General features: G+C 32.5%; 1 protein-coding gene across 12 annotated transcripts in view; it reads left to right on the forward strand.

Moving 5' to 3' along the window:
• Window positions 1–22,117, forward strand: part of LOC129804192 (F-actin-uncapping protein LRRC16A) — a 75,898-nt gene extending 53,781 nt beyond the window's left edge. For 4 of the 12 annotated variants that reach the window (XM_055851283.1, XM_055851284.1, XM_055851278.1 and 1 more), the window contains 7 exons: window positions 1,643–1,805; window positions 7,355–7,435; window positions 8,216–8,236; window positions 11,795–12,701; window positions 16,277–16,447; window positions 16,597–16,796; window positions 20,895–22,117. In XM_055851283.1, coding sequence (XP_055707258.1) covers window positions 1,643–1,805; window positions 7,355–7,435; window positions 8,216–8,236; window positions 11,795–12,701; window positions 16,277–16,447; window positions 16,597–16,796; window positions 20,895–20,987 — 1,636 coding nt within the window. In that variant the 3' untranslated portion in view covers window positions 20,988–22,117. The remainder of the gene's footprint in view (window positions 1–1,642; window positions 1,806–7,354; window positions 7,436–8,215; window positions 8,237–11,794; window positions 12,702–16,276; window positions 16,448–16,596; window positions 16,797–20,894) is intronic. The other 8 variants (XM_055851289.1, XM_055851286.1, XM_055851288.1 and 5 more) reach the window with 3 other exon arrangements.
• Window positions 22,118–22,534: the final 417 nt, after the last annotated feature.

The following is a 22,534-nucleotide window of genomic DNA, read 5'->3' on the forward strand; positions in this document are numbered from 1 at the left end:
TCGACAATCTTTAAAACAAACCCAAAAATAAAAAAAATTGCACAACGCGTTTTTGACCAATCCTAAAAAACACGGTTTTTGGAGAGCAAGGGGAAGAATGGGGTGAAAATGGGCGGGGGGGCGTGTTAATGGTCCCAGAGTCGACTTATGGGGGGGGGGGGTCCCCTGAAAGTCCCAAGTCTCTATCTCAAACCGTTTGGGCTCTAGGCGTGGTAACTTTCGGATAAACAAACAGCTGCGTAACGTCAAAAATCGAAACTTCAAGTTTTCAAAATTCTACCAAAATACGAACCATTAGGAGGTAGGGAATCGAAATGTGGAGATCGAGCAGTAAAGTACCGTTTTTAAGAAAAAAAAAGGAATCGTTCACAAATGTATATTGGATGATAAAGCTTTTATGTTCAGAAATAAAATTCTAAAGTCACCTCTTATTTTTTTTTCTACCTGAAACAGGGCGTTCTACATCCATCTGATCTAATTTTTCTAAAAAACAAAAAAAAAATTCATAAAAAGTCAAATTATTAAAACAAAATAATCTTGATGAATTCTGAATTCTGGATAATTTTGGATTTTTTTGGAAATTTTCAAAATCTATTTTACCTAGGATTTTATCTAGGTTTACAATATACTGCAAAGATAATTAAATTGACATGGCACTTTTTTGGATAAAATGCAAAACCGTGTTAAAACTGGATTTTTCGAATCCGTCATTCCATGAAGTTGTGCAGGAGTAAGGTGGAATTCTTCAAGAAAAGTAATCTCATTTGAAATCAAAGGTATTTCCCACTACATTTGGCTGATTAATTTTTCAAAAAAAATTCAAAAATAAATTTTTATTTGTTTCTATCAAAAACGATGATAGACTTCTCCAACCAATTTAAAAAAAAAATGATATAAAATTTTCTTTTCAAAAATCTGCTAGATCAGGTGAGAAATTAACTCTCTGGAATGCTTTAAATTTGATTTTTAAAAAGTCAAAATTTTGATTTTTCCGGCAAATACATTTAGGAGCGAAATATCCGAAAATGAGAAAAAAATTCGTTGGAGCTGTTTCAAAATTTGGGGGGAGGGTCATCGAAATTGGGAAGTCGATATTTAATATCGTTTGAGCAAACAGACGGAGAAATGGACAAACGGCCAGAGTAAGATTTTTTATGGGTAATGACGACAGGTAGGCAGATAGAATAGCTAATAAGTTATTGACTGGCCAAGACCGATTTCAATGTCTGTTTATTTTGCGAAATCCAAAATGTATTTTGATGGGAAACAGAAAGATCATCACAATAGCTGTGATTATGAAAGACCCGTAGCTAGTAATACAAGAAGGTGATAAACACTATCTTGGCGATAACATACACATTGGCATTGGGAGTGTTTGAAAAATCGAAAAGGCCGTGAGTTTGGGTGATTGCAGTAGTTGTGTTTGGATGTTGAAAAATGGGTTGTGGCTGTTTTTCATGGTGCTGTGGAAAAAGTGAAAAATCCCAGAGACCCCAGCAGAGGCGACCTGATGAAATTCCATTGAATGCAGAAATTGAGTTGCAAAGCATAAAGTTACCCAAAAACATTTTGTCTTGTGACATTCTAAATCACATGGAGATTAAATTTCGTGTTTGTTTTGTGTCGTTTTTTTTATTTTCAGTGAAGTGGAACAAGCTCTTGCTGGTGTAATTGCCGATCGTGCCACTGATGAAGTTGTCGAAGCACTGACGAGATACAGAAGAGGATTGGGCATTGCAGATTCTCCACACTTAACCTACGATGATCTCAATACGCCCGATGTTCTCAGGAGTAGATCTAACCAGGTAAGAATTTAGAAAAAAAATGTGGAAAAATCCTCTTATCGCACATTGTAAAAGTGGCTTTTAAAAGGTGCTTAGATGACTTTCTGGACAAATTGTCGGGACTTTGAGTAGAATCAGACTGACTCATTGGTTATTTGTGGATATTTTCTACTGAAAGCTTTTATTAACAATTGCTATATCGTGAGAACTAAAAAAAATGTTGGGAGGACTACTTTTATGATTTTTACTAAATTAAATGCGGAAATCTTTTAAAAACCGATTTAGCTTCATATCTAGGACTTTGACAACCCAAGGCATATAGAAAATCATAATTATAGGGTAAATGTCCTAATTCAAAACCATTTCCAGACACTTTAACTTTGACAGAAGATTCAACACATTAAGTTCATTTTTTTCTGAAGAGAATTACATAAATTTGCTCCTTGACTCTTTTAGAATGTTACTGTTTAGTGAAAATTCTTTAGATATAATTTGAAAACTTCTTAAATACAAGAAAAAGGGACAGATAATCCTAACCGGCTTATGTAGGTGAGATTCTTAACGTGAGCTAACTCGGAGTGCATGCAAATTCGATTTAGAGCTGAAATTGTGAGTCGCCATTCAGTTATCTTGAATCAAATTCGTGGAATTATACAAATTTTGTATTTAAACCAAAATATCAAGGATTGGGATGAACTGGCACAAAAGTGATATATGGATGAAATGTAGACCAGAATGTACTCTATAATTTTCCTATAGAACATGATCTCATCGATTACTCAGAAGCCAAGATAATCGAGGTTTTTTGTTTCTTAACTTGTTTTTTCATCCAGAGTGCCCCAAGTAGTCATTTGTTGAACTTCAACTATATCAAAGAATTGTTGTATTTTGCGGGACTTTCCATTTAAACCCCTATTTTAAGTGTCTTGGTGGAGTAGAGGCAGTCAAATTGGCATCTGAGTGATTTCAAAGCGTTATTATGGGAAAAATCAATTTTTTCACACTTAAACGGCAAAATCGGAGTGATAGCGTAGTCTGAACGGAAAATGATGTATGGACGAAATGTAGAGACAAATGTCCTCTACAATTATGTTGAAGTAATCATCAAAATCGGTTCAGCGACAGTCCAGATAATTGAGGTTATGTGATATTGAGATTGGTTTTTCGACTGTGGCGCCCCTGATGTTGGTCCCACGAAGTTCAAATATTTTATAAATTTGTAGTATTTGGTGAGATCTTTCGTTTAAGCCCTCATTCATCAAAATCGATCACATAGAACCGGAGATATGATTTTTTGAATTTTGTGAACTTTGACCCCTCATATCTCCGGTTCTGTTTTAACCACAGCGCGCATTTGCACCATTTTGGAAACGTCCTAGACTGGACTACAACATACTAAAATTTCATTAACTTGCACAATGCCGTTTTTGAGAAAAGTGACTTTGAATTTCGATGAATTTTGACGCTATCACAGCGCCACCTGTGGTGACTTTTTGAACTTTCATCTGAAAGTGCTCATCGAGACGAAACCAAAAAGGTAAAATTTAGGTCACTATGTTAATTAGAACCGGAGATAGAGGCCGGTCAATGTTCGAACTTCGACCCCTTATAGCTCGGGTCAGGGGTTATGGATCGACTTAAGGTTTTTTTTGTTTGATAGGTATAATCAACGGCTACAACATACTAAAATTTCAGCCCGATGCACAATGGAATTTTTGAGTTATTCAACTTATAAGATTTAAAAATTTTCTTTTTAATAATAGCGCCCCTAGCGGTGGTTTTATGAACTTGCGATGTTAGAAGGGGAAGTGGCATTTCACGAGAGCTTTCCAAAAAGCCCTCACTTTTTAAATTCTGACAATTAGAACCGGAGTTATGGCCATTTTAAGAAATTTTTTTTGGACCCTTATAGCTCGGGTCAGGGGGGTCGGGGGACCTTAAGTTTGGTATTGATGGAAAGCTCTAAGGCCCAGCTATAACATACTAAAATTTGAGCCCGCTCGATGCCATAGGGGCGGAGCTATTGAGAAAACAAAAAAAGGGGGGTCTTCAAAATGGCAGAAGGAGGGGTGGGGGGTGGGGGGTCAATGCACCAAGTTGCAATTTTCACCCGATATATAACCTTTGCCGAAAACCGCAAGTCGATATCTTTTTTAGTTTAGGAGCTATTAAGCTCCAAAGAGCGGCCGGCCGGCCGGCCAGCCGGCCGGCCGGCCGGCCGGCCGGGAACGTAAAATAGCCACATATATATTCGTGATCAGGAAGTGCTGAAACACATTTTGGCCAAGTTTGAGGTCGATCGGACGACATGAAATTTTGTTAGGATTATAGTAGGTGAGATTGTTAAGAATCTCACCTAATATACGAGTGTAAAATGCTTCTATTGGAAACAAATTAATCCAAATGGAGACAAAGAAAGTTTCTAATTAGAGACAAACATTGTAAGTGAAACCGCAACGACAGGCTTCCAAAACCTTGTTGAGTTGCTCTTGAGTACAGGATTTGTTCTTATTCCTGGTCTTTTCTCCTTTCTCATCTAAAACAATAAGAAAATCACTCCAAAAAAAAATCATATTTCTGGGATTTCCTATTGAAGCATTTGCAGATACTTCAGAAAAACCCTTTTTGCTCACGAAATAGGTAATTATTTCATTTGAAAACTTCACGTACCGTTAACAATGAAGATTAGCACTTAATTTAACTAAAATTAGCCACAAATGTGACATTAAATATTAAATAAAACGAAAAAACAACAGTCACCTCATTGTGTTTTTCATTGGAAAACATGGTCGATCGATGAAAAATTCGATGGTGAAAAGGTACACTTTTAATTTTTCTGAGAAATTAACAAATTAAAATTTGTGAATATGAATGGATTTTCGCTTTATTTCGAGCAAAATTAACTAAATAATTAAACTGTGGTATAGAAAATAAGTAATACAATAATGTAGTACTGTATTTATCATGAAAACAATGACGTTTCCATTTGGAGTAGCGAAAAATTTCCATTTGGAGCAGGTTTTGAATTAGCTTAATTTACCCTGCTAAACAACTATTTTATTTCTGAAGTTTATATTTGATATTAATTTCAAATTTAAAGTTTTTTTTTATCGTGGCGAGATTTACCATAAAAATCATCTGCACTCTTGGAAATGTTTAGACATCATTACTAATGAAAATTAGTTGATCGGGTGATTATTATCAAATCTATTTAAAATAGTTCTTATAATTTTAAAACATTTTACTCATAATAAATTTATTAGTAGTGAGAATATAAGGCAATATTTACGTGGATAAGTTGCGGCAATTATTTCATAATGGTTTCATACAATTATATTTGCTTGTGTTAATTAAATGAAATCGATATCCCAACTAATATTGGTAAATAATTCCTTTTAGTTCTCACAACTAATGCAAATAAATGGGCCTATATTTTCATAAAGCTCTGACAACTTTTTTAATAATAAAGAGTGGTTTTTTACTTATGTTTTGAAACTTTTTCGAGCTATATAGTAACCACAACTAATATGATATAGTTATTACAGTCAATAAGATGGGTATTAACCACATTTATTCAGTTATTGGAACCCGTTATAGTACCCGTTATTAATCTAATTTAGTTATGATAACTAAATGAAACAGATACTGCAACTAATATTGGTCAACTACTTCATTTAGTTACCCTAGCTAAATATTTACATGGATGGGTCTATGCTTACTATATTTTATAGTTTTCATAACTGTATATGAGGTAGTTGGGACTAAATCTTTCTAAGAGTGTGGTATCATTCTGACTTTCGAACTATAAGTTTTTTGAAACATTTTAGGTTATGTTAGTCCTAATCTAAAAAATTCAAAACCAATTTACATATGTGACAAAATCGCTTGATATGACATATTTTCATTAAGAAAATCCTAATGAGAAAAAATTTTAACCTAAAAAGTTATTTCACAGTTCAAAGGTATTTTATTAAATCACAACTTGGGAATTGAACTTGAAAATTTCCTATTATTCAATTACAATTTTTTCAAGGTTAAATTATACATAACCTCAAATTCTTGAATAACCCCAAATATTTTAAATTTTAAATATTCTAGGTTAGACGAAAAACAAACTCAATACACATTAATAATCTTTTTCCCGAATAAGGAGAATTAGGTCCATTGACTTGAGGTTTTATGCTACTTAACATAACCTAACAAAGTCTTCAGATTAAGAGTTTTCTAATTAAAATTTAAGAATCTGATGGCGTTATCACACTTGCACATTAAAATTTTAATGTGAATCACATTAATTGTCGCTTGTGAGCGTCCAAATATGTTATTTGTGTCTTTGAGTCACTTAATATTTGGGGTTTTCTATTTATTGATAAAGAAGTGGACTTGGCCTGCAAAAATAAGTTTAAATTTACCTAAAGCATAATTTTTTTTCACAATAAAAAATTAAAGAGAAAATCTCATTAATTTTTCGCATTAATGCTATAAATCAATTTATATCAAATTTTGCAGGCCAAGTCTACCTTCTTATCAACAAATAGATCAAATTTTGAATATAAAATAATTCAAACACACAAATTACACATTTGGACTCTCACCAGAGACAATTAATGTGAATCATATTAAAATTTTAATGTGCAAGTGTGATAACACAGTGAGAAAGATTAATTTTAATCGTTCTCTCAATGTCCAAATTTCTCTTCAAAAACTAACCTATTTTGAAAATTAAAAAGATAATCCAAATAGCTAAACTTTAAATCTAATGCCTTCGCTACACCTTTTAGCTCGGTATAATTTCATGAAGTCAAAATTCGCGTTCCTTTCTTTCTCAGAAGATTTGCATAAGTCTATCTTATTCTTTCGGTCTCAAAATTGGACTGAACTAAATTTAATTTAGTGTGATGTTTAGAAGAAGAAGAAGAAGAGTGCAAAAGAGTAGGAAAGACATATGAAAAACTTTTAAGAAAGAAAGGAACGTGAATTTCGACTGTATGAAATTTTCCTGATCCAAAAGTTCTGTCGGAGCCATAAAGACCGCATAAAAGTTTTCGAATTGACCTAATTTTCCAAAGTAAGAGTTTTGGGTCCGCAAAAGATAACGAAAAATGTATTAATAGATTTTTGAATAACAAGTGATGGTTAATTTACTTAAGGAGCACTTAAGTAACACTTGTGCTTTTTAAGTGCAGTAAATTTAATCAGAAGGCAGATTGAGTGAATTTGACATTAATTTGACTCTACACGGAAGGCAATGTATTTCAATTAACTTGATTTATTCCTTGAAGAAGTAACCTTCCTTTCAGTGTGAAAACTTCGACTGGGAAATTAATGAGTATTTTCCTTTTCAATCGAGAATCTCTTTAATCAAGTATTCTTATTTAGTCGGGTGCTTTTTCTTTTTCACCTCTTGAGTTGAAGCATATCAATTGAAGGGTTCGAAAGAGCAAAAAAAAAATAGTGTCTGCGATAACACGATGATATCTTTCGCGTGTTTTATCGCATTTGATCCTCTTAATTGTATTTCCGTTGGTTTATTATAAGAGATAACTTTTTTTTTGTTTCGGTTATTGCAGAACTTCAAAGATTCAATGGGACTTATGTCGTTGGAAACTCATGGGTTGGATCTGCCAAAGTTGGGACTTGATTCACCAACAGTAAGTTTTTTTTTTTAATTTTATTATTAATATTTACATGATTTACACTCATTCACACACCGAGTCTCTGTTTTTTTTTTTGGGCTTTCTTCTAATTAAATGCAATTGATGAGGCTTTAGTGGACATTCACAGAGACATTTATTCACTTTTTTTCATAAATTTTTCCCCATGATTATTACAATGGAGATTTTATTTTATGGAAAGAAATTTACATTTTTAACCAATTTACAGGGTGGGAGATCATGTTTTTTCAAGGCTTTGTGACTCATCTTTTGGTGTAAATATTGAGTATGTGTGTGTTTTTGTGATTTTTTCCCTTGTCACATTCATAATTTAATCACTGTACATTTCTTTTATACTTTGATGAGGAAGTGAAGGGAATGAAAGAAAGAATTGACTCATAAATACATTTCATCTTTTGTTTTTGTTTTTTTTTTACTTGGGTTAATGGTGACATAAAAGTGAAATTGTAAAATATGGACATTATTATTAATTATTTAAACATAATAGAAAAATTTAAAAAAATATATAAAAACAATTATCAAAATATCTCTATGGGAAAATAAAAGGGAATTTAATAAAAAATGCTGATCAAATTACAAAAAAAAAACACCACACATTCATATAATTTATTAAATCATACACACTTTATTTCACGCCGTTTATTGACACTCAACTAATTAATCCATTTGTGTTTGTTTGTTTCGTTCGCAACATCATCGGCACACACATAAATTCTCTAAAACAAAATATATCACGACATTTCATAACAAAAAAAGAAATTGGAATATTTAAATCTCGTAAGTAAAAATGTCATCAGTATTTTTTTGTATTTATAATGCTTTCTTCATTAGCTTTTGAGTGGAATGTGCTTTTGTTGAAAACAGAATTCAGCTATTTTGCAGGGTCAAAAAGCTTTTATTGCACGACTTTAGAACTTCTAAGGGAATTTTCGATAAACATTCTTTATAATGTAATAATATTATTTAATTTCAAGAAATGTTTTATTCCTCTTGCTTTCTTTGATTGGCTAAAGATGTAAAAGCTTGGAAAGCTTTTAAACTTTATTCAATCAAATATCCCGATGGGACTAAAATATTGAATGGAATTAAATATTTAATTGCACGTAAATAGAATTTAGGTTTGAGAATTTATTGCAGAAAAATTAATTTACAATACCTAACGTAGAATACTTTTGAATTAAAAAAAAAAAAGTAAATTAATTGAAATGTAGCTTTCGTAAGATGTGAAAAACGTAAATGACTCAGTTTTTTAGTGACAAAATGTCACACGAAAATATCATATATTTCTCCTTTATCGGTTATATTGTAGAGAAAATTACCTAAAAATAGAGTAATAAGGGATGACAAAGCGTCTTAGGCTTTGCGAAATGCTCGAACTCGTGACTTATGCTATATAACCTCAAAAGTACTTTTGCATCATTTACCGTTTACTGGATTCCAACTGATTTAAAACGATTTATAAATCACTTAAAACGTTGTTCAAAATACACCTCAGAAGTAATATAATTGAATTTCAGATAAAATTTAGTTATCGGTTATGTACTTGTTCATTACACCGGTTCAGAACCGATTGGAATCGATTCAGTTTTATCGGAAATTCCAAGACCTTTCCAACGAGGCCAATATGATACCATTCAGACGAGAAATGCGCTCTCTAAACTAAAGCCTTTTAATCTTTGATCTTAAAAAACATTGTATTAGGAATGATTCAACGGTGTTTTTGTATAAGCACGAAATGTCCGTCTGGGCAACCCCGAAAACAGATCCAAAATGAAAAAAAATCGCACGATAATTTTTCGAGCAATCTAAAAAAAAATGGTTTTGGAGGGGTTGGGGAGGGATGGGGAAAGATTATGGTATGTTAACGATCCTTGGGTTAATTCAAGGTCTCAAGTCGCTATCTTACCGTTTGGCCTCTAAATCTGGTGGCAGCATACTCTTGGAAGTTTATTTATAAAATTTTGCAGGTTAAATATTCTCGAGCATCAACCTGAGTCTATTGAAGCCCTAAAAATGCTAATAATAAATTTTTAAGACGAATATCCTAAACGAAAATTTCTTAATTTTCCAAGAGTTTAAGTTCAAGAATGAGGTAATGTTACTGATAATATAAACCTACTTAGAGTATGCATGCAAAACTTCTTGTATTTTCGCTCTGATGCATTTTATTGATTTTCCAATTTCTTAGACTTTTTAATTCTTGGAATTTTGAAGTTTTTTGACATCATCATGTACTGTATTTAGGAAAGCTATCCTGTCAAAGTAAAAAGTCTGTGGATTAGATTAATTACCAATGAAAAATTTAACAAATTGTTACTATACCTTCAGTGTATATACGAATAATTTTTTAGTTTGCAAGAATGTTGTTTTTAGGTGTGATTCCTTCTAATCACACCTATTTTAACTTTATATTCAGATTCTAAAATCATATTTTTTTTTAATATTGGAAACTGTTTCTCACTTTTGGGATTTTTGTGCAACAACCAAATCTACAACTTCCTTTTCATTTTTTATCCATTCAGGACTTCATAATCCAATGTGAGGTTACGATTAATCCTAACCTCAAAATCTTAAATCATATAATATTTTGTTAATAAAGGGATTTCTTATTCAAATTCAATTTCTATGATTAATTTAACATAAAAAAAGCAAAAAACAAATTTGGCTTGTTGTATTAGAGATCTGTTTCTAGACCTAAATAAATGAATAATGTAACCATAAAAAAGTTCCTAGTTAGAATTCTGAAATTTATTAATCAAAATTTAAGGTTATATGGTGCAGGGCTTTTGTAATGCAATCTTAGATTCGATGCCCTTTTATAGGTTACTAAAAATTCGCTTACTATATAATTCCTCAGAACGTGGGAATTATATTTGACTACTATCATGGATTGAAAATATATTTATTGTTTATCTAGAATCTAAAAAATCGGTTTGCCAGGAAGCCTGGGTTTTCTTTGTGGATGTAGTTCCACGTTTTTATTATTTTAACTTTTTGAAAAGATTAATTTCGTAAAATATTTAATACATCCGAGTTCCTCAAATTTGAACGACGGTTGCATTCAAAATGTAAAATATGAGGTTATGTAAGAGAAATTTTGCATGGACTCTGAATTAGAACTATTTTTCTCTGGTGTTTCCTGAATATTGTCGTATTATATCAATTTCCTCAACAAATTCAACCTACGTTATTTTCCTCAATTTAGGAAAAGTGAATTTTAAATGAATTCCATTATGTTTTTGAAAATACTGTTCAAATTTGAGGAACTGTACTGTATATAATTAATTTGATCATAATAATTTTCTTATGTTTCTGGTTTTAACATTGCTCTTTTATATGTTTATAGATATAACCTCAAATATTTTGAAAAGATGGTGTTATCCCTAGGTAGGGTAAGTGTGCCAAATTCCGGCCAGCTTGCAATTTCGGCCAACTTTTTTTGTTCCTCGAATTTCCCTGAACTTTTAGTTTTTACGTACTCTAGAGATTATACAATGCAAAAAAATAACAAAAAATGTAGATTAGACAAACGAGATGACGTGAAAAAGATATTGGAAGAATTCCCGAAAGGCAAGGAACTATGAGAATGAAGGTGGCCGAAATAGGGCACTAAAGCTATGTCTATATTTTTATTCATTTTAAAATGTATTAAGAATGATTTTAGAGTAAATAAAGACGATAAACTCTTTACAAGGTTCCAAACAACACTCTTTAAGAAGAAAGAATAAAAAATCAATTTGAATTTAAAATATTACATTTCAAACTTTAGACTTTGACGCTTGCATGCAACTATGTCGAAATTTGGCACACTTACCCTATTATATATTTTTCATCTTTAAAGCATTATAACATCAACAGGGAATATAAGCAGTTACAAATTCCTGCATTTTGAGTCTGAATATGATTTATGTAGATATTTGACAGTTCACTTATATGTCAAATTTCTTGTCAATTATGACAGTTACATTTGAAAATTTTCCGTTATACATGATCTATTGAATTCCAAAAGCACATTCCAAAGTGTGAATATTTTCTGTAAATAATACTAATTAATAGTTTTATTTCAATTAAGAGAATGCTTCTATATTTTATATTTCTCAGTATTTTCTCTATATTCTTTCAATTGACATCCCTAAATTATTAGCCTCCCATTTTCGAGGGAGTACTTCGGAGAAATTGCTTGCCATTTCTCTGATGACTATCATTTATGATGATTGCTCGTTTTTTGCTCACTCTGTCTGTTTGACCTTCTAACAATCACGAAATAGAAGGAGAAAAATGGAGGAAGAAGAGAGAGTGTCTAACATGCAAATCTGTTTGATGATAAAATTATAGGCAACGCCCCATTTGACGTCCAAACGACGGTCAATTGCCAAGAAGGTGCGCCCACAGTCGGTGGTGGGCTTGGGCATTGAGAATCTGAGTTTGGGCCATATTCCGGACTTGCTGGAGAGTCCGGTGTCTCATAGGAGTGGGGTGCATGAGAAGATGGATGAGAATTGTGATTCAATCACTGAATTGCCCAGTACTTCGCATCAGTTGCAGCATTTGGTTAAGGGGAGGCCCAAGAGGGCAAAAACGAGGGCTCCCACGAGACCACTGTTGCAGGAGCATACAAGTCACGGAGATGGACTGGAACAATTTTTCAGGCCAGGCTCTGTGACTCCCACAACCATCACGCCACTCGTGAGTCCGACATCTGAGGAATGCAGCTCACTGAGTTTTGTGGATAGTCCGACGATGAGTCGGGATGAGAATGGAAAGTTTTGTAGCATGACATCGGGTGAGACTACGCCAATTCTCGAGGAGAGGCGTCCAGTGAAACTCGAGAGGAATTCACCACTGATGAAGGGTGTTGTCTGGACACCACGTTCACGGTCAACGGACAATTTGGAGAAGTGTAGTCCGGTTATTGGGCGAAAATCGCCTCTTGTGAAAATGAACACTGATGCAAGTCCTACAACAATGGGGCAGCATGGGCAGCAGCCAGTGGGGAATCATGAGACTGAGGAAAGACTGATACCGCCAGTGAATCACGATGGGGGCAAACTCAGGTCACCCAGTAGTGAATCCATCAAGAGTCACGTGGCGGATCTCAAGACAGCTCCTGGAAATGGAATTGTCAAGACACCACTGATCAGTCCGAAACCAAGACCCTGGTCAGTGGCGGGAAATGAAGCAAAATCCGATTATGGCAGTGGAAGTGACTCCACAAAAACCACTCCCGATGGCATTGACAATGGTAAGTTTAATCTCATTCTTTTTATTCCTATATTGGAGGTTATTTAGAAAAGTGAGGTTAAGTTCAGCATAACCTTAAAAGCAGGTATTTTTTCTTACTTTCTTCATTTAAACAAGGAAGTTTGGAAAAAGAACCTTAAATTTATAAAAAGTTTTTTTTCAGCTTCTTAAAATTGCAAGACCAGAGTTATGTTCAAGAGCTGAAAAAGAAACTACATAACCTCAATAAGTTGCAATGGCCAACACTCTCGTTCAAAAAAGGCATTTATAAGCTAAATAAAGTGATTTATCTTATTTTCGCAAGGAATTAAAAAAAAAACTTAGCATAAAAAATACTTAAAATGTGTGATTGATTTTGAGGTTAGATAAGGTAAAGTACCCTTTATTCGACCGGTTCCTCTATTCGACCGGTAGATTTATTTATTCAATTTAATTATATTTGCTATAATATTTTGTATATGATCTAACATTAATAGGTCAATTATTCTTTAAATAATACGAATCAGTGACAAATTCATAGAAATAGATGAAATTCACCATCAAATATTAAAAAATTGACCCACCGGTCGAATAGAGGAACCCGGTCGAGTAAGGGTACTTTACCTTAGAAGGTATCTTTAGTGGTCTAAAATTCGAATACATAATCAATTTTATAAGTAAATCAATGTACAGATTTAAAGTCATTCAGTTGCTTCATTAGACGTTGTAAGTTCTAAAATTTTAAACAAAATGCTCTTCCAAACGGATTATAATTAGGCACTTTGACCAATTGAGAAAATGTCATATGTAGGTTATGTATGTCCATTATGTCATTTCCAACAGTGGGTAACTTTTTAATTTATACCTGTATTTATTTTCATGTTCCGTTTTTTTTTTACAATTTTAGAGCTCACAACTAGCAAAAATTAAACATTAGGGTAAGTGTGAGAAATTCCGGCCAGCTTGCAATTTCGGCCAACTTTTTTGTTCCTCGAATTTTCATGAACTTTTAGATTTTACGTACTCTAGAGATTATACAATGCAAAAAAATAACAAAAAATGTAGCTTCGACAAACGAGATGACGTGAAAAAGATATTGGAAGAATTCCCGAAGGGCAATGAACTATGAGAAAGAATGTGACCGAAATAGGGCACCAAAGCTATGTCTATATTTTTATTCATTTTAAAATATATTAAGAATGATTTTAGAGTAAATCAAGACGATAAACTCTTTACAAGGTTCCAAGCAACACTCTTTCAGAAGAAAGAATTAAAAAAATCAATTTGTATTTAAAATATTACATTTCAAACTTGAAACTTTGACGCTTGCATGCAACTATGCCGAAATTTGGCACTCTTACCCTATATTTTAATCGTAAGACATTTTGGTTAGGTTTTTGAGGTTAGGATAAACTGCGTATTATTTTACAAACTCAAGAAAATATTAGCATTTGAAGTTTATGGTATGTAAAACATAACCTAGTTTCTTTTAAGATTAGAATAAACATAATCTTATACGGTAGGGGGGACTGGGGCAAAAAGTCACAAATCGAAAAATTCAAAATTTAATATCTTCCAAGGTAAAACAGATAGCGGCTCATATTTTTTCTATAGATAGCCTCCATAGACCTTCTTCAATGTCGTAAGTTTCTTCGAACAAGGAATTTAGAATATAAAAAATATCGAAATTTTTAGCCGTATTTTTGAAATATTTTCCTTGCAGAAGATAACAATTATTACCTACTTATTTTCTAAAAATGATGCACTGGTGAATATTTTCTTAATAATTTGGATTTTTTGAATACAAATCCGGTATCTACTTTAGAATTTCACAAAAGTTCTTTTCTCCAGAAATCCTTTTATTAAAAATGGCCACTTGGGGTAAAAAGTAACAAAAGGTATAGAGCAAAAAGTTACAAAAAAGCGAAGCAATTTCTGGTGTCTCACGGTAAAAAGAAACGTTATTATCATGTCTCGCCGCTTGTTGTTTGCATTGGTCAAACGATTTGCAGTCTTTTGTGTGTTTTTTCTAAAACAGCTTGAAAAGCGCTTTTCTTGTTTACTCACTTTTCTCGCAGAGAAAACGGTGTTTTACAAAGGTGTAGATGAATTAATTTTTTATGAAAATATGTCCTCTCGGTATTTTTTCAAATTTACGGAAGTCCGTAATGAAGCGAATCAAAATATGATAATACCCCATGTCTGGTAATATTTGCCCCAGCATTTTTGAGAATAGTCACAAAATTACCTTTTAGAAATAGGCTCGATAGACGTATTTCCTTACAAAATAGAGGAAATCTACTTTCACATAGTTGTAGAGCGGTAAATTTCCTATAAAACTGCGCTAATTAGAAATTTTTGAAGCGCTCGAGTAGCTAGTAAAAAAATAAAATATCCGTTTTGTGACTTTTTGCCCCAATCTCTCCTAGACTCTCGCTCAGTCACGTCTTTTTCAATCGGGCGCAAAATTTTGTTGACCATTTTCACGTTTGACTTAAAAGCAAATTTGTTCAAATTCCCTGTAGTTCCTCTTGTTTTATCGTGATTCTTTATAGTAAGATGGGGTAACTGGATCGTTTTCCAATAAGTGCTACTTAAACGCTTGTTTTTAGACTGACGAAATTCTTTTTTACTTCTTCTAAATCCATAGAATTATTCACTGTTTCATTCAGAAACATAATAAAAAAAAATTATCAAAAATATTAAAGAAAATTTATAAAATAATGATTCTAATTCACTTTTAATTAAACCTTTGGATTTAAAATACTTTTTCACAAGGAAAAAACAATAAATGTTTTCAATCAACTAGCTATCATTACCGAAAATATCACTGCTAGAAAATTTTTAGTGAAGAACCTAGCTGGCACAAGATTGAAATGAGTCGATTACACTCACTTATTTAATGGATAAAAATATTATTTTTGCTTTTTCTCAAACTTGAATAGTTATATTATGTTACTGTAGTGACTATATTACGGAAATTAAAATAACAATATTATTTTAAATGGATTAGTCATAAACGATCCACATAGCGAAGCGCCCGAATTAGCACACGTGACTATATATTTGACCGCGTTTTGTGGAATTTACAATAATTTTGATGACCTAAATCTCTCGATAATTTGGATGACATTTTGCCCTATATGCCCGATTGAGAGAGAGTCTACTGTAATAACTTCTATAAATTATTTGGTTAGAGAGTATAATACAGATATTTGCGGCAAAATCTGTCTATAAATCACATTTTAGTCTCAGAAGCTTTAAAAATTCTAGCCTATGTTTTTATAACTATATTTTCTCGAGATTTTTAAATTTAAAGCTTTGGTTTTAAAACCTTCTAGAATTTTTATTGTGTGCAACATAACCTCATAATTTTTTTAGGCTACGATACGGTGTTAGCATTTTTGTGGTTCCAATTTAGGTTTCCTATTCTTAGTAAGCCGCGATAAAACATTCCTTCGTTAAGTAAAAAAAAATTCCAAGGTTTCTCTTCCTTAAACACATTTTTTGGAGGTTATGTTCAACATAACCCTTTCTAAATAACCTCAAACAATTTCTGAGATGATTTAAAAAAAAATAACCTCAATTTCGTGGTAGATGTGGATGTTGTTCCGATTGCCGGACAAGCTCCTGGTGGCTCAATTGTGGGCATAAGTCCGGGAATAGCCCTGGGCGGTGGTGGTGGAAGTATTGTGGGTATTACACCCGGAGCTGCCTTGGAGAGGAAATCAGTTAGAGATTTGGCTGCTGGATTAAATCGTCTTGGAGGTAAGAGAAATGCTGTATTTCTTTTGAATATATTTTCTCTCTTATTTTTTTTCTATTCACTTTTATCACACTTTTGTTCTGATTGAGTTAACACAGTTGATTTATTTTTGTGCATTGATTTTTGAATCCTTTTCTATATCTTTCTTTAGTTGTTGATCCAAGTAAAAAACCAACCCCTTTGCCCAGACAATCCTATATCACCAGCAATAATAACAATAGCTGTAGTGTTAATATGAATGCAACGAATGCTGTGAATGTAGTGGAAAGTCCTTCTAGTCCACCATTGGATGCTGCAAAACCCGAATCCGTCCGCAAAATTGCTGGCAAAAATATTTCCACCCTCTTTGAGGTTTGATTTTTCTTTATTTTCATTTCTTTTATTTAGTTTAGTTTTTATATTTTTTTACTTCTACTTTGTCACAATTTTAATTGGTTTTCTTGGTTGAGGGACTTTAGTAGCTCTTTTTTATTTTAAAGAAGAGAAAGAGTCAATTTTTCAGACTTGTCAGCTTTTTGAGAAAAAAAAGCACGGAGAAATTCGAGGGCGTTTGATCAGAAAATAAGGTCAATTACAGAAGATGATAAATTCATGAAATTTCAATCGATACAAATGTATAACTCTAAAGCATTTTTTTATGTCAATAGCTCTGAAACTGATGGAAAATGAAATAGAAAATTGCTATGAATTTTAAATAAAAATTTTGCGCTTCAAAACTCAAAATTGATTGTAATTCATTTTTTTTTCAGTTTTCAAGCTTTACTATGATTGATTTCAATTCAATTAGGTGAGATTCTTAACAATCTCACCTACTATAATCCTACACTGAGTGAGAGAAATCCGAAAAAGTTAAAATAACATTCTGGAAATGTTAATTTTACCGTGCATTATTGATCCGAAATCGATGTAAATATTACCCTTTTTAGGTGTATTAGGGGTTAAATTTACCCTTTTCATGTTAATTTTACCCTTAAAAAGGTGTAAAATTAACATTAAAAAATTTTGATATATTTTTACACCTAAAAAGTGTTAAAATTATGAGAAAAAAAAAGTTAATCGCAGTGTACCAAAATTTCATGTCATCCGATCGGGCTCAAACTTTGCTAAAATGATGATTTAAAACACGGATTATGATCTATGTTTGGATTTATTCACTTTTTACTTCATACGACAACGTTTCGGACTGTCTCCTTCTTCAGGTATTGAGATAATTGGGATAAATCGGGTCACAAGGGATTTCTTATACACTCGATTCTTCGTTATCCGGCTGACTGGGGGACAAAATGACATTTAGGTTTTTTGAATGATCAACGGTTTTTCTATTTTGTGCTGTGTGAATTTATTTTCTGTCTGACAAAGAACAAGAGAATTTTCTTCATGGTATGCTTATATTTCAATTTTTATCACAATTATGTATTAAAGACTTCGATACCATGATAATAATACTTTAATTCACACTGGAGAAACTTCTTGTTTAGTAAAAATAATTTTGAATACATCAACCGCCAGTATTTGGCAGCTGTCACCCGGATAACGAAGTGCCGGATAACGAAGAGCTCAGTGTACTACCACTTTTTACAAAACTCAGAGTACATAAACATCATGATTGATAGTCAAATGCAGATTGCCAAATGTGTTTCACGACTTTCTTATCACAAATATATGGGTGGCTAAATAAAGTTCCAGACCGTCCAGTCGACCGCTCTTTGGAGCTTAATAACGCCGGAAGTAAGAAAGATATCGACTTGCGATTTTCGGCAAGGATTATATATCAGATGAAAATTGCAACTCGGTACCCCGACCCCCCACCCCTCCTTCCGTCATTTTGAATACCCCCATTTTTCCTTTTCTAAATAGCTCCGCCCCTATGGCATCGATCGAGCTCAAATTTTAGTATGTTACAGCTGGGCTATAGAGCGTTCGATGAGTACCAAACTTAAGGTCTCCTGACGTTCTGATCCCAGCTATAAGGGTCAAAAAAAATTCTTAAAATCACCATAACTCCGGTTCTAATTATCAGAATTTAAAAAATGAGGGCATTTTGGAAAGCTCTCATGAAATGCCATTACCCTATCGACATCGAAAATTCGTAAAACCACCGCTAGCGGCGCTATTATTATAAATATAAACAATATTTTCAATTTTCTAAGTTAAATGACTCAAAAACTCTATGTGCATCGGGCACAAATTTTTTTCAGTCTTTTCAGGATTTTGGCCTTTTCGGCATTATAGCTTTCGGAATTTTAGTCTTCAGAATTTTGGCCCTTTTGGAATTATGGCATTCAGAATTTTGACTTTTCTGGATTTTGGCTTTTAGGGCAGAATCGTATTGTCAGTAAAATACTCACCGTATTTCGTTAACTTACGTATTTTCATTGCAATTCTTACGCAAATTCTTAACACTTCGTAGAACCCTAACTAAAAGTGTCACGGAAGGACCAAGTGACAGCCGCTGCCACTTATCGAATTTTACATAATATTTTGATATTTTTAATTACATTTTAGCATTCGGAGCTTTAGTCAGTTCTTTTCTGGTGTCTGAACCAGAAATTTCATTTCTTTGGGTACTGTATCTAAAGATTTTTAACCATTCGATGTTTTCATCTTTATCAGAATCATGGAGTCAGGGAAAGTGGTGTGCCTTTTAATACGGCAGCCTTTGAATTTTTAATTTTTCTCTTATTTTTCAAAGCAAAAATTCTACTTTATGAACAATAGTTAATACTATTAACTATTTTCTATTAACTTCGCTTAACGAAATGGATTTTTAGCTTTGGGAAATAAGAGAAAAATTGAAGCATTCTGATTTTGACGCATTTAAAGGTATGTCACTTTTCCCTATATTTCATCTCAATAATTAGCAAAAACACTTTCAAACTGTTCTTTTAAGGCTTTTATACACTAACAATAAAGAAAATTACATTTGCAGAACGTCAAACTCCCATATAAAATGCAAATGGCACCAACTGCCACTTGGTCCTTCCGAGTGCAGTTTTTTTGTTTTTGCAATATATTTACATTAATATTTAATTTTTATTAAAAATTTTATAACGAAAAAATAGCCAGATAAATTCTGCACGCATTCAATCAGGCATCCAGGCGAAATGATATATTCTTTACTATAAAAAATAACATTGAAAACTAAATTGGCAGCGGCTGCCACTAGGGTCCTTCCAAGTGTTAATTACCGTATTACCATATCTCATACTTAGTGGCACTAGGTGAAAATAATATAAGAAAATTAAAGAAATAAAACGAAAATTCGATAATCGGTGAGCAAAAACAACTGTACGATTAATTTCTCGTACAGTTGTTTTTCCTCACCGTTTATCCGATTTTTGTTTTATTTTTTCAATTTTTTTTTAATAATAATTTCACCTAGTGCCACTGAGTATGAGATAAGATAATACGGTAATGGAAAATTTGCATAAGAATTGCAATGAAAATGCGTAAATTAACGAAATACGGTGAGGCTACGGCGAGCATTTTATTGTCAATATGATTCTGCCGGCATCTAGACACTAGGAGAAATTTCTTTAAAAAATGCCTTTTGAAAGAAAATTTCCCCTATCCTTGTAGCCAGAAACGTCAGAATTTTTTAAAAAAGACAATTTTTTACGAAAATTGCTTTTAGTGTGTAGACACCAGACACCATTAAAGCGGTCTTTAGACTAGACGTTTAGCCCAGTTCCCGAAGGTCTCACAAACCTAAATAGCGAGCAATTTTATTGCTTTTTGCGAGCCTAATACGTCATTCATTTTTAATAATCCAAACCTAAGTTAAATTTTTCCAAAAAATCGCGATTGATAAAAAATTAGAGCAGTTAAGCCATATGGCTAAACCCTAGGTCTGAAGCATAATGGTTTCGGAATTTTGGCTTTCGCGATTTTGGAATTCGGCATTTTGGCTTTGGGATTTTCAACCTTGCAGAATTTTTACGTTCAGGATTTTAACTTTCGGAATTTTAGTCTTTTCAGAATTTTGTCCCTTTCGGGATTTTGGCATTCAAGATTTTGGCTTTCAGGATTCTGACTTTCGGGATTTTCCCCCTTTAAGGATTTTGGCGTTCATGATTCTAACTTTCAGGGTTTTTGTTTTTGCCCTTTTTAGTTCTTGGTATTCGAGATTTTGACTTTCAGAATTTTGGTTTTGGGGATTTTGACCACGACCACTTAAAAACTGTCTTTAACTATCAGAATTTAAAGGCTACTCTATTTAATTAAAATAGAAAATAAAATAATCATGAGAAAATTGCAAAAATTGGAGAAAAATGTAATAATTCGAAAATATTTCATAATTTTTTTTTATCGTTCTATAAATTCTAAATGGTACGAATAAATTAAAATATTGTAATTATTGTCACAAATTGACTCTTTCTCAATCTTTGTTGTTTCCATTTTGAAACACGAAATGTATTTATGCTAAACGATTTACGATTTTCTTTTCAGGAGACGTTAGTTGAAGGACTGCAGAAATCCTACCTCCGTCAAACAATTTACAAGGAAACGCAATATACCAAGGATGACTCTGTCGACGTATAGTTTAGCGATTGTGTACACTCTTTAAAATCCGGTCTCTCGATTCTGTTTTTTTTATTTTTGACCACGAAGACTCACGAAGATTTTTTTAAAAAGTTTTTTTATTTCTGTAAATAGACATTCAAATTTTATGCATCAGACATATTTTAATTTTCTCGGAGAGAGCAGCAAAAGCGATTCAATTAATCGGACAAATGGTACACGTTTTTTAGCAATTGGAATATAAGGACTGAGGAGTAATTCGAAGTATTTTAAGAAATCTTCCAAATTTCAGAATTATTTTTTAATCCAAATTGATGAACATTTCTTTTTCTTGGTTCTGAAGATAAAAAAAACGGTGCCAATTCAAAAGAAGAGCTAAAAGAAAGTTATTCTGTAGAAGACTAAATTTGTGAAGTAGTTGGTTCAGAACTTTCGAGGGGATTTTTCGAGAAAATAAATTATTTCTCTTAAAATTCTCAATAACCTAATTGTGAAATTATTACCCTAGTCTATTTGGAAAGTTTTCAATTTTCAAACATATTTTCATATTTAGAGAGGATTAAACAAGACAAAAAAATCTATTAATCACAGTTCATATACACATTATATTTAAACAAAAAAAATAAAAGAAAATTGAAAAATTGTGAAATATAGTATTTAGTAGACGGATTAGGATTAGAGTTCAAAACGGTCTTAAACAATTCATTCGTAGTTTTTTCGAAACAAACAACAACAAAAAAACATCAAACGAGACAAACCCACGAAAAAGTAGAATTAACGTTTAAAAGGAAAACACAAAAAAGTTTTTAAATCCGATTTTTTCTCTGTGCAAATTCCTGTATTTTTCTGGACATTTTTCTCACGAAACTTGAGATAAACATTACATATTTTCCACTGAAACATTCCAGCAATTTTTTGAGAGATTGTGGACTCTTAAGGCAGATGCAACTGTCTCTAAATGGATTTTCCTGAGATTTTATGGTTTTTTTTTGTAACATTTATGTTTTTCTGCGAAGAGGCATTTTCTGTCCTGTGATTTCTGTTGAAACTTTTGACTAACAATCTTTTGCGTTTTTTTTCTGCCAATTTTTCCGAAGATGAAATTACTGTAGCGGGAAAGTATAATCTAAGAAATATAGTGTTCGATATGATGAGTTTTCTTTTTAAATCCCTTGTGCAGTGCATCCATTGAATTTTTATTCTACTCAATTACAGCTTTATCTAGAATCTAGATGACTACTATGATACAATCAATGAGGTAACTATGCATGTTCTCAACCGGAAGATTATTTGTCCAATAAATCATCGCTTGGAGTACCTTATATTGTCGTTCATCACCAATATCAAAAATGTTTCTAACATGGAAATATATACACTATTCGAAAATTGTTGATTTAGGTGTCGAGTAAGTTACGACAATTGATGATTCAAGCCACAAAATACAATGGACCCTCTATCTATAAAATGAAAAATGAAAAGGGAAAATCTTTGCCCGAGACATTGTTTTAGCACTTTACTGTTCTCAAGTGCTTCTGCATTATCGACTTTCCTTTGTGTTGGTTGCTGTC

This window comes from Phlebotomus papatasi, chromosome 2, assembly GCF_024763615.1.
Source record: "Phlebotomus papatasi isolate M1 chromosome 2, Ppap_2.1, whole genome shotgun sequence".
Lineage (NCBI taxonomy): Eukaryota > Metazoa > Arthropoda > Insecta > Diptera > Psychodidae > Phlebotomus > Phlebotomus papatasi.